Source organism: Elephas maximus, chromosome 17 (genome assembly GCF_024166365.1).
Source record: "Elephas maximus indicus isolate mEleMax1 chromosome 17, mEleMax1 primary haplotype, whole genome shotgun sequence".
Classification (NCBI taxonomy): Eukaryota; Metazoa; Chordata; class Mammalia; order Proboscidea; family Elephantidae; genus Elephas; species Elephas maximus.
In genome coordinates, this window is record NC_064835.1 from 72,940,488 (window position 1) to 72,955,026 (window position 14,539).

Below are 14,539 nucleotides of genomic sequence, written 5' to 3' on the forward strand. Positions count from 1 at the left end.
CTGGTTCTTCTTTTTATAAGAATTACATTATTTAAAAAAATTTCAAACCCACAGAAAAGTTAAAGAACAGTGCAGTGAACAGGGAATACCTCTCACCTAGATGCACCAGTTGTTAAAATTTTGCCGCCCGTGTCCCCCCGCCCCCCCCCGCCCCAACATAGACACTGGCTGGAAAAAAAAAAAAAAAAATTTTTTTTTTTTTTTTTTTTTCATGAAATTTAGCTCCTAGATACTTCAGCATGCACCTCTACAGACAAGGGCCTTCTCCTGTACAACCATAACACCATAACCACTCCTAAGAAAATTACCGTTAATAGCATCATACCACATAATCAGATATTTCCATTACCACCGTACGGGTGACACCCTGTACACCTCTGTCACATGATTCAAATGTGCCATACAAATGGTACCTGCTACTGAACTTTTTTTTCCTGAAAAGATAATAGCATATTAAGAATTTGGAAACTCTTTTTTTTTTTTTTTTATATAGATGTATATTGCACCTTAATGAGACTCTTCCAAAAAACTAATATTTATAAGCCCCACCCCACTCATACCGTTTTACATTTATTCCCATAACTAAATCAGGGTTGATTGGTTTGTTTTCCTCAGACCAATACTTCTGAAGCATCCAAGCTAACTCATTACCAGTTATTTTCTCTGGTAGTTAAAACTATTTGAGGATCAGTCTTATCTTAACAGATTCTCACTGTCACATATTTATAGAAGCTAATTCTGTGTAAGTCAATTCATATCTTTTAATGATCTCTTGAAAGATAGGATTCTCCTAGATCTTAACCTTTGACTCTAGCCAGGGGCATAATGAACTACCTGCTTAAAAGGCATTTTTGTTCCTGAAATGGCTCTAAAAATGTATCTTTTCTTTCTAATGTGATTTTTTCTCTATTTTAAGATACTTTTAAAATACAGAGACATATAGAGAATAATAAAGTATTTGTATTCCTGCTACCCAGAAATGATTATTATTAACATTTGTTGCTTTCAAAAAACCCCATGCCATCGAGTCCATTCTGACTCATAGCAATCCTAAAGGACAGAGTAGAAGTGCCTCTTAGGGCTTCCAAGGGGTGCCTGGTGGATTCAAACTGTGACCTTTTGGTTAGCAGCTGTAGCTCTTAACCATTACTCCACCACGATTTCCTTCTTGCTTTCACTTGAAAAACATTTTATATATAAGAAGTGACATTCCAGATGAAGTGAAATACCCATTGACCTCATCTCCCCCAACCATTAGGCCACAGTTTTAGCAAATTTAGTCTGTGTCCTACCAGTCCTCTTATCTCTGTATCTGTGAAAACTATGTGGTACTATTCTGTAAATTTAATTTACATGTTATATTGTACATATGCTGCTTTTTTTTCCCCATTGAACATTGTTACTGACTTATCTCTGTTGAAATACATAAGTAGTTCAATTTTTGACTGCTGTATAATATTCCATTGCATGAATTTCTGTGTTAAGATTATCCATTTCCCCCAGTGAGAGATTTCTAGGTTGTTGCTTTTTTCCATTACAACCATGCCACAGTAAAGATCCTTGTACATGGACTGGTGTGATCGTTTGAGAGTATATAGCTACAAGTGGATCAGAGTACATTTTTACTCTACTAGGTATTTCCAGAATGTTCTCCAATTGACTATAACAGCTTTACATTCCCACCAGTAGTCTGTGAGCGTTTGGTCCCTCACACCTTGCCAACATGTTAGATTTCTTAATTGTTGCCAGTCTGATGGGGAACGATGCTCTCGTTCTGCTTTGTATTTTCCTGATGTTGATCATCTTATGTTTACTGGTAATTTAGGTGCCCTCATCTCAGATTTTGCCTGTTCATAGTCTTTGCTCATTTTTCTCTTGGGTATTTGTCTTTTTCTTGTTGGTTTCAATTTTTTTATGTACTCATATTAATCCTTTGTTGGTTACATATGTTACAAATACTTTTTTATCAAACAGAATTTTGCAAATTTGATGGAAAGCATATATTTTCTATATACACTCTCTGGTGTAGGCTGTAAATAATTGCTTATTAAGCATAGCTATTGATAATATAAAAATATTTGTTAATTTGATGTCTAATTTTTATATGGGGACCTTGCCTTAGAAGTTTTGTTTTTTACTGAACCATTGCTATCAGTTTCAATTGATGTGCTCACTGACCATCTTATTATAAGAAGCATGAACATTTAAAATCTTCTAAATTTTTTAATTGGATGAGTTTCAAGTGAAAAAATACGGTTCTTACTCAACTCTGCATATAATTTCGGTTGAAATGTTAAATACACAAGTCCAAGAGTTACTTATAAATTAGACTATAGTGCCAGTATTAAGGGTGCTTGCAATGCCTTTGGGCCCCTGTTGTCCAGCAATCCAGAACTTACTTGTTCATTAAAATATTAAAACTAAGCTGAGCTTCCTCTTTTAGAGACCTGTAAATCAGGATCTTCTGTGCATGGGCCACATCTTTCAAAATAGACATCTTAGCAGACTTCCTTTTTCTTGCGTGGAGCCTTCGCGTTTCTGTTATCTGAGGGGTGTATAGAATACTTAAAGTTTAAATCAGATTGAGATCAGATACCTGAAAAACTAGTTCACCTTCACAGGAATGTAAAATATTAAGATACTGGGTAGTCTATTGGTGAAACTAAATTAAAAGCAGGAGGAGAAACATATTCTTTAGAAATCAGAAGTGGCTAATCACTTATCCTTCCTGCCTCTTGGAAACTACTCACAGAAAGATAGGACTAAGATACTTTGCCCATTTTGGTACTTTGTGAAGATTGGGCAGAGCTTGGCATCGTGCTCTTTCCTGGCTCAGTTGAACCTACCACCCAGCTGGAGGTGTAACAGCTGAGGACTGTCGAGAGTGAGAGCCACGCTCTCCATCTGCGCCAGGCCCCACCCCAGCAACCATCTTTGCCTCAACTTCCAACTTTTAACTCTTAAGCCTCAACTTCTCCATTTGTAAAATGGGTCGCTATGAGTTGGAATCGACTCGACAGCACTGGGTTCAGTTCGGTTCGATCTTCCAGGGTTGCTGTGAGAATAAAATGAAATATAAGTGAAAGCACTTTAAAACTTATAAGATGGTATCTAAATGCTGATTATTATTTTCTCCTGCCGCTGTGCAGGCTGTTAACAGGTTGGTCGTTAGGGCACTATATAGATTTGGAGTCATGAAATTTAGATCATTTATTTCCTCCTAGAGAATCAGAATTGTGAGTGGTTTAGGGAGACATTTTCCTAGCAGTTCATTCAGCTAAATCATCACTATGGCCAGACTGAAGAAAGACTGAACTAAATAATAAGATTATTTCAGACGTACCCAGCTCATTGATTTCTGAAGTGATGCTTTCCTTGTGGGTCATTTGTGCCAGCAGCCGTTGTTCCAGTGTCAGGACAGGCAAGGCAACAGCCTCTCTTGTTGGTGAGGATAGCTTGTGTGTTCTGGGCCAGGGACCAGGCCAAGCACTTTGTGTGTATTTTCTTATTTCTAATCTTTATTGTCATTTTAGAAATGAGGAAACTGAGACATGGAAGTCAGGTAGCTTGCCTGAGATGACAGAAAAGTGGCAGAGCAGGAATCAGATACAGGCATTCTGACCCGAGAGCCTGTGCTTTTACTCCCTTTGGCTGCCACTACTTCCTGAATGCCATTTTAAAGGAAAGATAAATAGTAAATGGTAAAGTGAAAGGTTAAAAAAGGAGGAAAACAGATTGAATTCACAGGAAAAATACATGAAAATTAGGAAGTTTGGGAAACTAGCTCCCACATAATGGGAGTAAGCAATGCCCTTTATGTCGAGGTTGAGGTGGCTTGAGGGTAACTTGAACTGCTCCATTTTGGGTGTGTGGCGGTCACGGCAGGCGGCCACAGTGAGCTGGGGCTGGGTTGACTCTATCACGTTCCCGTCACAGAGCCTGGGAGCCCGATGTACACCATTGCGCACTTAATGTCTGTAGAAGGCTGTTTCTAGTTCACCACCATGAGAACGCCTTTGGCCTGGATTAGAATTTCTTTTTTAAAACATCTGACCTTATGATTTAAAAAAGATAATCATTAGAAGATTGTCAGTTGTCATGGTAAAAAACGTATCATTCATTATTCACTGGAATTTGAGACTGTGCTTCTATATGATAGGAAGAGCTTCATTTATTCTACCAACATTTGTTGTGCACTGTTTGCAAGGCAAGGACACCTCAAGTAACTGTCCCCCAAACCAACACAACGGGACTGTAAACATGTTGGCTAAAACCAAGTAGAAGGCTGTACATTTTCGAGAGCAGAACTTTATTCATCTTTGCACACGGAAACGTCCCACTGTGCACTGCTAAGTGATTAGGAAACTCAAAGTCAGTATTTCACAATCACATCGTAATTGCCCATTTATAAAGTGCAAAAAGGCTTTTTTCAAATGAACTGCATTAGATGCATCATCACTCATTTGCCGTAACAACCTGATTGCCATGCTGGGAAATGACCATGCGTAGAGGTCATTCCCTCTCCTGCCTCCAAGGTATTTCGTGGCATTAATTTGAAAAATGAGCTTTCCTTTCACAAGCAATTAAAATTCTGCCCTCCATGTAGTAGACTCTTCTTCTATTTTTTATCCTCAAACAATTCATTTTCCAAATTTTTTTGCTGAGCCTCAGATATACCTACATTAAAAATGTGAAATTGCAGTTGAATAAAGCAGTTAACAGCATTTCCATGACATTTTTAAAAAGCATGTTTCATCTTTTAGTGGATCAAAGGGTAAATAATGCCTAGTTATTCTTACATAGTTCAGTGTCTAAAGGAAGTATTCTTTTGGCTACAGGCAGCAGAGTACTGAAAACTTACTTTTCCTTTTTCATCAAGAGTTGCTTACTGATTATCAGTGCCAAGTTTTATAGCCGGCAGTGCTTCTGGAAGTCCCAGCCTTCCTTTAACTCCTTAGGAGGGGGCTTAGGAAGCCTTGGCCCTGATTTCACCGTCTTCATCACACAGACATATTGCTCTAGCGATAACCAGTCAGAAAACAGTTTAGCTTAACCTGTTATCCTCTCTATATTTTAATTCATACTTTTAAAATAAATCTGATGTATCCAGTCATTTTATTGGGCAGAATTTATTATGAAACTGACTCCAGCATGCACTGGTCTGCTCCTTGCCCACACTTCGATTATTGGTAGATAAACCGTTAACATGTCGTAACTGTATGTTAGTAGGAATGCGTTCAGGGAAATATGCTGGCATTTGACCTTTAGGAAATCTGAATTGTAAGTAATATTCCAGGAGCTAGGATAGGATTCTGACTCTGAGCATTGCTACTTTTTCAATTATGTAAATAGGACGTGTGAGATTTAAAAATACCTTTCTCTCTACTCTTTAGGTTGGTCACAGCAGATGTAGCCTTTTACACTGGAAATCTTCAAGCCTTAAAAGGCCTTAAAGATTTGGACCTAAATATGGCTGAGATCTGGGAACAGAAGAGGTGATGATGTACTATAAAACTGAGTAGTTCATCTGGCCATGGGATATATAGGTTTATGAAGAAGATCTGGATGCCTGTGATTCGAGAACTGAACCTGGAACCCGAAGTGAACTGCGGTGGGGGAGGGGAAAGCAAAGTGTCAGTGTTGGGAAACTGGATTCAGTGGGATCTACGGGGAAAGCCATTTCTGTGCGTCCTTCAGTGAGGAGTAACTGATCAGGTGTCTATAACATTTTTCATTCTCTCTGGAAACAGACTCAGGTTTCTTTGGACCAAATCCAAAAGAACACATAGCTGTAACACAGCTGTAGTTGACTAGAATGCTCTGTATACTTTATATTAAAAAAAATGCTTTGCATTTCTTCCAGTGCAATGAAATTCATACGGTGTCCCACCTTATTTAATGATGGTACAATTTCAAATATTAAAATCTTAGTCAACCTCTGTAGAAAGTTTTCTCTATAAAAGTAAAGCTGTTTGAAAAATTATTTTTTTACAGATCTTTCTATAAAAAATAAACATCTTTTGATTGCTTGGATTTAGGAATTCAGTTTTTGTTTCAGTGACCAATGTCAAGTTCCAGCTGTGTGTGCCACGCATCCCATCTTTCTCCCACCACCACATGTTGGCTGGGGAAAGCCTTCCAGAAAGTCTCAACACTTGAAAGACTGATTCCAAGTAATAATTAAAGACTAAGATACTGGCATACATTTATGCAACTGCTAAATTTAAATACTTTTCAGAAGTGGTCTGTAAAAGGCTACAGTTCAATAGCTGTATTTTTATAAAGTATCTATGAAGGTTTTTTCTTTTGCCTTTTTCTAGCAGAGGTAAGAATACATGTTGATCTAATTTGCCTTCTTACGAGTTCTAACATTTAGGTAACATATGAAGTATGGCCCCCTTGGGTTCTTGTTTTTAAGTTATTTTTGATGTGTATATGAACGGAGACCAGGGAGAAACAGAGCTTTTAAAACACAGGCTGCTGCGTTGGGGCCAGAATGACAAGGTGACGGGTTAAGTAAGTTGTTTAAAGACTTTTATAGTTTCTACCTTCAAAAGCAGAATCAGCAGCACTCTACAAATGAAAGTGCCTGGGCCTCACCTCACGCCTAACCCTGTCAGAGTGCCTCAACTGGTGGTGATGATGTACAATGAAAGAGTCTTATTTTGTGCTCTTCAGTTTCCTAAAAGGAAAGCCTGTTTTTGTTCCTTTATCATTACAAAGGTGTGTCATTGGTTCTTAAACTGTCTGTCTAAAATAAAGCTATAAAAAATTACCAGACTTTAAAAGACTTCTTTTAATAGTATGTAGTGAACCTGAACATGAACAAGTAGCCTGCTCGAAACAAGCATGGAGAAATTGGGACATGTGATTGGTTGATTCTCGGAGAAAAGGCACAACTGAACTACCAACAGACCTGATTTGAAAGATTTTTCACGTACATTTTTTGGTGACAAGGAAGCTTCAAGGAAAGGGAACTTTTAAAGTAATCTCCCACCCTTTATACTGGAGAAGAGGGATGTGAGAGAATGCCTTACCTCTGCCTCCCCTCCCCTCCAGCTGGGAAAAGAAACGCCGCTTTGTTCAGTGAATAGAGAGTCTGTAGAAAGCGTGGCAGGCATCCCAGCTTTAGAACAAGATGAAAGGTACTAAATACCTTCATTCAAGTTTTACTCCTCTCAAAATAATGATATGGTGAAGATTCTTAGAAATGCAGAAATGGGGTTTGCTAGGTGACTGGCCAGTGGGTACATAAATAGTCCCAGAACAAATCCTCCAACTCATATAGTAACTGTTTAGCAAGAGTAAACCATTTTATTTTGCCATTTCATAAAGTTATTGAAAAGTATAAGGGTACACATGTATTGCTTCACAGCTTTATTTCTGAAATAACAAGCAATTCAAAGTGACCATCATTGAGGCCTCTGTTAAGATCTTCCAGCAGAGCTGCCCCGGTTTTAAGATTAAACAGTATTGCACTTTAAGCTTAACTAACTTTCAGAATTCTCTTCAAAGAAGAAAAGTATTGCTTCCATCTGTGCTTTTTTTTAAGACTAAAAGCATCCTGCAAAAAACTTTAAAAATTAATTCTGCAGGGTACAGTAACATAGTAAAGTACCTGCCTATTCCAGGGCCCTAGAGAGCATTTCATCATTGTAAGAAACTACGCAGCACATAGTTAGTATACAGTGTACGCAGTCTTTTCCATTTCAGTGGTCCAAGATGCGAAGGTTTCCAGACACAATCTTGTTCTCCAGTACCGCTCCAGGTGGGATGTCAATTCTGTCACCATGATTTGCGATGATGATAACCGTTCCCTAAGTGACAGGGAAAACAAAAAGCAAGCGTGTACTTGACACTGAAGTGCAATTATTTTACAATTACCAAGTGTATGTAGAACTTCTTTTATAATGGAGTCACTGTATTTATAAGCAATCTCAAACACGGGAAACAAACAACACGTTAAGGAAGATTGTAACATATCTTCCTCTGACAATAGTTCTCGATCCCTTGCCTTCTTGTCGAGATGAACATACCAAGAGTGGGATGTGGACCCAGTGCCACATCATAACTTGCCCTCCTGAAGGCCTACTGTAAGGCTCCCAGCATTATCCAAACGTCATACAGAAACTAAAAGGTACTCAGTTTAGATTTACATATTAAGAACAGTTTACTGATAACATTTTTTACATCTTAGATGAGACTGTTTAGGTTAGGCAGTATCAGCAATAAAGTTCAATAAATCCATTTTCTTTGTTTTTTTGTATTTAGATCATTCAAGTAGCTTTAATGGGAAGGATACATGAAATCTAGGCTTAGGATTTTAGAAATATTACTTGATTGGGAAAAACGTGTTGTATCTTTGGCTCTGAGCTTTAATACTTCTACCCATATTCCTTCCTATTTCTTATGCTAGGCTGGAATGATACTCATCAAAGTACCCAAGTACTACAGTGATGTGAACAAACATCTTTATAGTGATAACAGATTAATAGGAATTGATTAAATTCTGTAAAAGTGAGGTGATCATTTTTCTACTTTCATTCAGATTCAGATAGTCATTTTAGTGATCTAACGCTAATTTAATAGCAGTCTTTAACACTATCACATTTCAATAAATTAGTACCAGTTCTGTTATTAAATAGTACATGTTTCCATTTTAATGCTACTTTCCACAAAATTCCAATTGACTGTACTTTAACTAGATTGTATAATCTACAGAAGACAGTATTAATATGAAATACTGTGGGAACCTAGTTTATGTCAGTACCCACTCATTTTATAAATGTATGTCTTATATACATCAGGTAGAGATTAAGAAGTATTCCTTAAAATTAAGGTAAATTTAGGTCTGGAAAATGAAGCCTGTTTTGTAAAGCTATAAAGAACTGCAATTTTCATAACAGCACACCTTTAATGAAACATTCTTGCCAAATGTCACATCTCCAGAAACTGTGAGGTGATCCAATTCAAGCATGTCTGGTATACTTTCAAATCTCCTTAGATAATCTTGAACCTTAAAGAAAAACAGAAATACATAAATTGTTTCAAAATGGGTTACCAGAAAAGCAGGGATGATATTAACAGAGCAGCTTACCTGAACTGTAAAAAATAAGGGAAGAATGTGTTTAGTAAGCACTCGCTATATGCTGGGTCCTGTGCATGAGAAACCAAGAGAGATGAACACTGTCCCATAGCCAAGCAATTTACAAGCTAACGGAGCAGATCAGACATTAAAAAAAGGCCACCAGCCAACACTCTAAGAGCCTGGTCAGTATCAGACTACCCAGATAGGCTGGATTTCATCGGAAAAAGGAGGGAGAGATGGTCCTGATTTGACGCGATGGAGAAGACCAGCTAGATGGAGCTGGGCTTTCTGGGCAGGATTCAGAGGAAATGGAGCACATTTCAGGAGAAGCGACAGCACAAACTATCATAAATTATCACTCTTTGCCTCTTAGATCTCTAGATTTACAAGAACTAGAGATAGTCCTCTATGGGCCTTATTTCCTATTTCACTAAGAAAAATAGAAGCAATCAAAAAACTCCCAGTGGTTTCCACCAACACCACGTGGAAAAAGGTGGGAAAAGTGTGAAGTAGAAAGGGAGGGTGACACTAGATGGAAAAACAGCTGGCAATCCCATCTCAGGATGAGGGAAGGATAGTGCATCCTTGTGTCACCAGTATTCTTCCCAAGCCAGCCAGGCTGATGAAAGAGGCACCATAAAACGGGGAGACTCCTAATCTGAAAACCAGCCACCCACAGGAGCCAGAATCATCCCCCATCCACATGTAAGCCAGAACACACATCCACATGGGTGGCTCTAAACCACAACCAGAACCAGAAGGGATTTGGAAGGCACAGCAAGACTCTACAGACCAGTCACAAAGGCTCACCCCATCACTCTTAACCTTGCAGTACACATCAGTACATTTTTTTGGAGTCCCTTTATCACGTGAGGGTGGAGGCTATTCCCCCTGCCTGGAACGCTCTTCACTCCAGATACCTGTATGGCGCCCTCAGTCAAATCCTCAGTGAGGCCATCTCTGGCCACCTGATGTAAAAAGACACCACCCCCACCTCCACCTAGGTATGCCCTAGTCCCCACCTCTGCTTTACTTTTCTCGCGAGTCTTTTCCACCACCTGGCATACTATAACTATACGTAATTTACTTATTATCATTCTTCCCCCACGGGTAACAGTTTCATAAAGAAAGTCTTTTTACTGCTAAATCGTAACACCTAAAACACTGTCCAGCCCATGGTGGGGGGGCTCAATAATTTCTGGTAAACCATAGTTAATACTCTCCTACTGGTGAAGGCAGTACAGGTCTTAGAAGAGATATAAGGTAAAATGTTCCAAAATTTAAAATAATTTTCTACTCTCTGTAGCAATCATGTTTGAAAAGTGAGGGAGGCATGTCTTTATCTCCTCTGGTTGATTCCCTTTAGGAGACATCAAGGATGGGGGAGTCTAACAGACAGCTGTGGAGGCACCAATCCAAACGCATAGCCTATCTTCATCATACACATGTAACAGACACACTCACGTGTATTTTGGATCTTTGTTAACACATACCTTTGTAAAAGAGCTGCCTAATTTAACCAAGGGCACTGTGGGAAACTCCCGCTTTTCACTCATTGTCAAGGATCCGGCATTAAGGCTGTAGAGGTTTGACATCACGAGCAACAGATCCGATGTGGTTTTGACAGGCAGAAAACGGCTCCTAGGAACATTAATGCCTAGAGAATTCTCAAAACTTTTTATGGCAGCCCCTACTGCAGTTTCTAACTGAATGACATTCAGGCCTCCATCCAAAGTCTGTAAGAAAGGGGAGGGAAACAGGTTTTAGGCACCTACAAGTCATTATCATGTGGGCTAGTGAATGTTCGGAGAGTGGTTTCAGAGATCCACTCGAGGAAACAGCGTTTCCGGAACTGACATTTATTGAGCACCTTCCATGTGCCAGGCTCTTACACGTGTGATCTGTTTTCAGCCTCATAATTCTTCTGTGCAGTAGTATTTCAGCTTCACTGATAAGGAACTGGAGGTTCAGAAACTCCTGCGAGGCACCTATGGCCAAATGGCCTGCGTCAGAGGCAATAACTAAGACTGCAGCAGGTCCCCAACATCCGTATTCACTACCACAGCCTGTGGCCCAATCAGGGTCCCACAGCTTGCAGGTAGAGGAATAAGCACAGTCTCTGGTAGGCAGGGCCAGGAATTGGAGAGATTGACTAGGCAACAAGGAGTAACCACGCGGCAGACGGGCCAGAGGGAACCGGCAGAGGTCTGTGTGTGGCCTGCTAGGATCTCAGGAATCAGGGAGCCCTGCTGGCTGCAACTTTGGCTTACCTTTGGATTCACAATGATTTCCATGTCAATGGCATTCTGCTCCTGCAGTCTTTTAACTGCTGCAAGAGAGATCCACAGGTTGTTTGTGTTAAATATTTTGAATTTTGATACAGACTTGAACTCATCCACATGGGCTTTTGGCACTTGAGCGATTTCCACCAGTCTCAGTTTGCCTTCATACTGAGTGAGCGTCCCACCCTGGAAAGGCAGAAAACAGTGAGAGCCTCCACGCCTCTCCCAATCACAGCCATAGCTCACTGTAGAGTCTACAACTTCTGGTACGAGACTGCCCCAGGATAAAAGCCATCAGCGAGGGTTTGACCTGTGATACAATGCAACATATGTTGGAAGGTAAAACCAAGCGTTTGGCGCATCTTGTCTCATCACGGACAAAGTCCTGGGAGCACATCAGGGTCTTCCTGCCTGTCCTCAGGCCTGCCATGGGAATGCCACTCCTCAGCCCCAAACGTCCACCCAATGACTGGCTCTGGGATCAGGGAGAAAAGGGAAGAAGGAGACAAGTGGACAACAGGTAACCTCTGAGTGGCCTCAGCCTAGAGATGTTCTCATAGCCACTAGGCCATGGTGGTGTGGGAAGAGGGACATTCATTCATACGTGAGGGGGATATGTGTGAGAGACAGAGAACCCAGGCCAGGGAGTGATCACTTTTCTCACTCCCTGTGGTAAGTGGTACAGCCCTGTGTGCCGTTTCATCAAAGGCCAAGTGTCACGACTACCAAACACGCAAGGTCAGAAAACAAATGTGTGCTTTGCATCAAACCATCCCCGCAGAGATACTACAGTGATAATACACAGAGGCACACATATGTATATACAAATACAAAGTAGGAACAGTACATTTTCATTAAAAGGACAACGAAGAACACTGAAGCACCAATCCAGGAGACTATTAAAAGTCTGAACAGACTTATTGAACTGTTTTCACGTTTTAGATTTATCCCACGGAACTGTTTTTGGTCAAAATTGCTGGTACAGATTATCTTTTAAAAAAAAAGATGACTTTAATACTATTAACCCTGGATTTCTGATCCACACTGTTGCCAGATAAGTTCTGGTCCTCCACAGAATGCCATCTCACTCTGTCTTACAATGAATGACATTGTCAAGTGGATAAATATGTCCTGCTTAAAAATGTTCGTTATGTGCTGCCAAGTCGGCTCCGACTCAGAGCAACCCTACACGACAGAGAAGAAATGCTTGAAAATAAGAGACTTAAAAAAAAAAGTTTGAACTCCATAACCTATGAAATGTAAAGACCTGAATCCCCAGACTGCGTTCCCTCAGTATGTACCTTCACGTCTGCACGTGTTTTATTTGTGACTTCCATGACGAACTCACAGCGTTTCCCGTTGGGTGGGTTCATTAAGTGATTCAGAATATAAAGATCCACCGTGGCACCCAGATTATCTATGTTTGACACAAAAATGTATTCTTTGCCTTCTCCTATAAGGGTATCGAGCAGACCAGAGTTGTAGAAACTGGCGTAAATATCACCGTGACCTGGAGGGTACCAAGCTTCTGTATTTTCCCCTGAGTATGATACATCCTTTGCAACAGGCAGTAAAGATTCCTTGTTAATCCTTGGGTACCTTAAAAAAAAAAAAAAGTTCTTTTTCAATATCAACTCTGTAGAGCACCCCAGACCTTCAAGTTAAACAAAATTTCCATCGTTTGCAGTCTATCGACAGTAAGCAATTAGAGCTGATTCCATTCAAGACAACCTCTCATATCTGCATTCTCCAGAATTTGTTCTCTAGACAGTAAATGTTACTGCATAAAAAAGCTGTCCATGGTCATACAGACAGGAAGACATCTCATGTCTTCAGCACATTAATGTGTTTTATGACTCTCCAAAAGGAGGGATTTATTAAGTTTTCTCAAATATTTGTTTGTGGGATTTTTCTTTTCCCTGAAAACCTATGTGGGAAAAGTTGCCCGTTTACAGATATATTCAGGGGTGGTTCCCTTTCTCTCCCAGAAAATCAGCAAGTTAGTAGTCAAAAATGTTTGCTTCCCACCATTAGTGCAAACATGGGCAGGGGCTGGGCATGGGAGAGGCGGGAAGTCAAGGAGCCATGACAGTAACAGAGTGAAGACCAACCAGAAAATGGAGGCAAAGCATCTGTGAGATAAAGTGTCCATGGGAAAATAGGGTAAAAACAAAACAAAACAAAAAACCTAATGGTACAATTTTAGAAAGATCCCTTCTGAGTCGCTGATGAAGACCTGTGGTTCACGAGTAGTTCATGAAGTTCATCCTTAAATGGAAGCCTTGCTTCCCCAGCTGCCTCCACTTCACCCCAACCCATCATCTGAATTTCCCAAAGCAGAAGGTTTTCTCCAGAACTGATTACATTTCCCCCAAGCCTGGTCCGGGTGCTGAAGAAATTCCTTCCCACAGAAAGGTGATCACATCGGTATGTGGCACACAGGAAGATTTGCAGATGCACCTGGAGACCAAGTATGCCCTCAGAAAGCAAAAACCTAACTATGCTTCAATATTCTGAGCAGGAACAAAGTTCAACACAGACTCCAACAAATTCTTTTTTTAGGAATTGGAAGTTACAGACCCACAGAGTGATTATAAATCACATATCTAGTAACTAATATTCAGTCTTTAAAGGCAGCAAACACTTGCAAACAAGAGTCTTTGGCACGTGGGTGTCTTTAGGCTACTACACGATAAACAAGGCAAAGACGCCCTTCCTCCCCCAGAGTGACACCCAGAAGTCACTTCTTTTGCTCCTTGTACCTGCTTTGATTAAAAGTGTAGATTTTCACACGACAATGACTGTACTTCTGTAGTATTTTTTTCGTATCTTCATCCGTGTTAAAAGAGTTCATTAGAACAAGAGGGACATCTGTATTGTAGGTTTTGTTCAAATGCTAGAGGGGAAAATGATAATCAGATTACCCAGATTTACTTTTCTTTTGCTTAAAAATTTAAATTAACTCAATGGTTAATCAAAAAATGTCTGAAGCAGCACCTATTTAACATATAGCTGAACATACAGATTTGACATAAGAAAAAGCTGCTTGGCATAAGCCAGACATTGTGCTAAGCAATTTGCCATGTCCTTGCTCATGAAATCATAGCCTTCTGAGAGAAAACTACCATCTGCATTTCACAGATGCCTACACTGAGGCCCATGAGCGGGC

The 14,539-nt window shown here is 40.0% G+C and overlaps 2 protein-coding genes across 14 annotated transcripts in view; one reads left to right on the plus strand and one right to left on the minus strand.

Annotated features, from left to right (window-relative positions):
- Positions 1–6,775, plus strand: part of VPS54 (VPS54 subunit of GARP complex) — a 106,184-nt gene extending 99,409 nt beyond the window's left edge. For all 10 annotated transcript variants that reach the window (XM_049857574.1, XM_049857573.1, XM_049857582.1 and 7 more), the window contains one exon: positions 5,394–6,775. In XM_049857574.1, the coding sequence (XP_049713531.1) occupies positions 5,394–5,499 (106 nt within the window). In that variant the 3' untranslated portion in view covers positions 5,500–6,775. The remainder of the gene's footprint in view (positions 1–5,393) is intronic.
- A 513-nt stretch (positions 6,776–7,288) lies between these two features.
- Positions 7,289–14,539, minus strand: part of UGP2 (UDP-glucose pyrophosphorylase 2) — a 55,134-nt gene continuing 47,883 nt past the window's right edge. For all 4 annotated transcript variants that reach the window (XM_049857585.1, XM_049857584.1, XM_049857586.1 and 1 more), the window contains exons 5-10: positions 14,133–14,266; positions 12,672–12,969; positions 11,359–11,556; positions 10,582–10,824; positions 8,912–9,016; positions 7,289–7,817 (exon numbers count right to left, since the gene is read on the minus strand). In XM_049857585.1, coding sequence (XP_049713542.1) covers positions 7,710–7,817; positions 8,912–9,016; positions 10,582–10,824; positions 11,359–11,556; positions 12,672–12,969; positions 14,133–14,266 — 1,086 coding nt within the window. In that variant the 3' untranslated portion in view covers positions 7,289–7,709. The remainder of the gene's footprint in view (positions 7,818–8,911; positions 9,017–10,581; positions 10,825–11,358; positions 11,557–12,671; positions 12,970–14,132; positions 14,267–14,539) is intronic.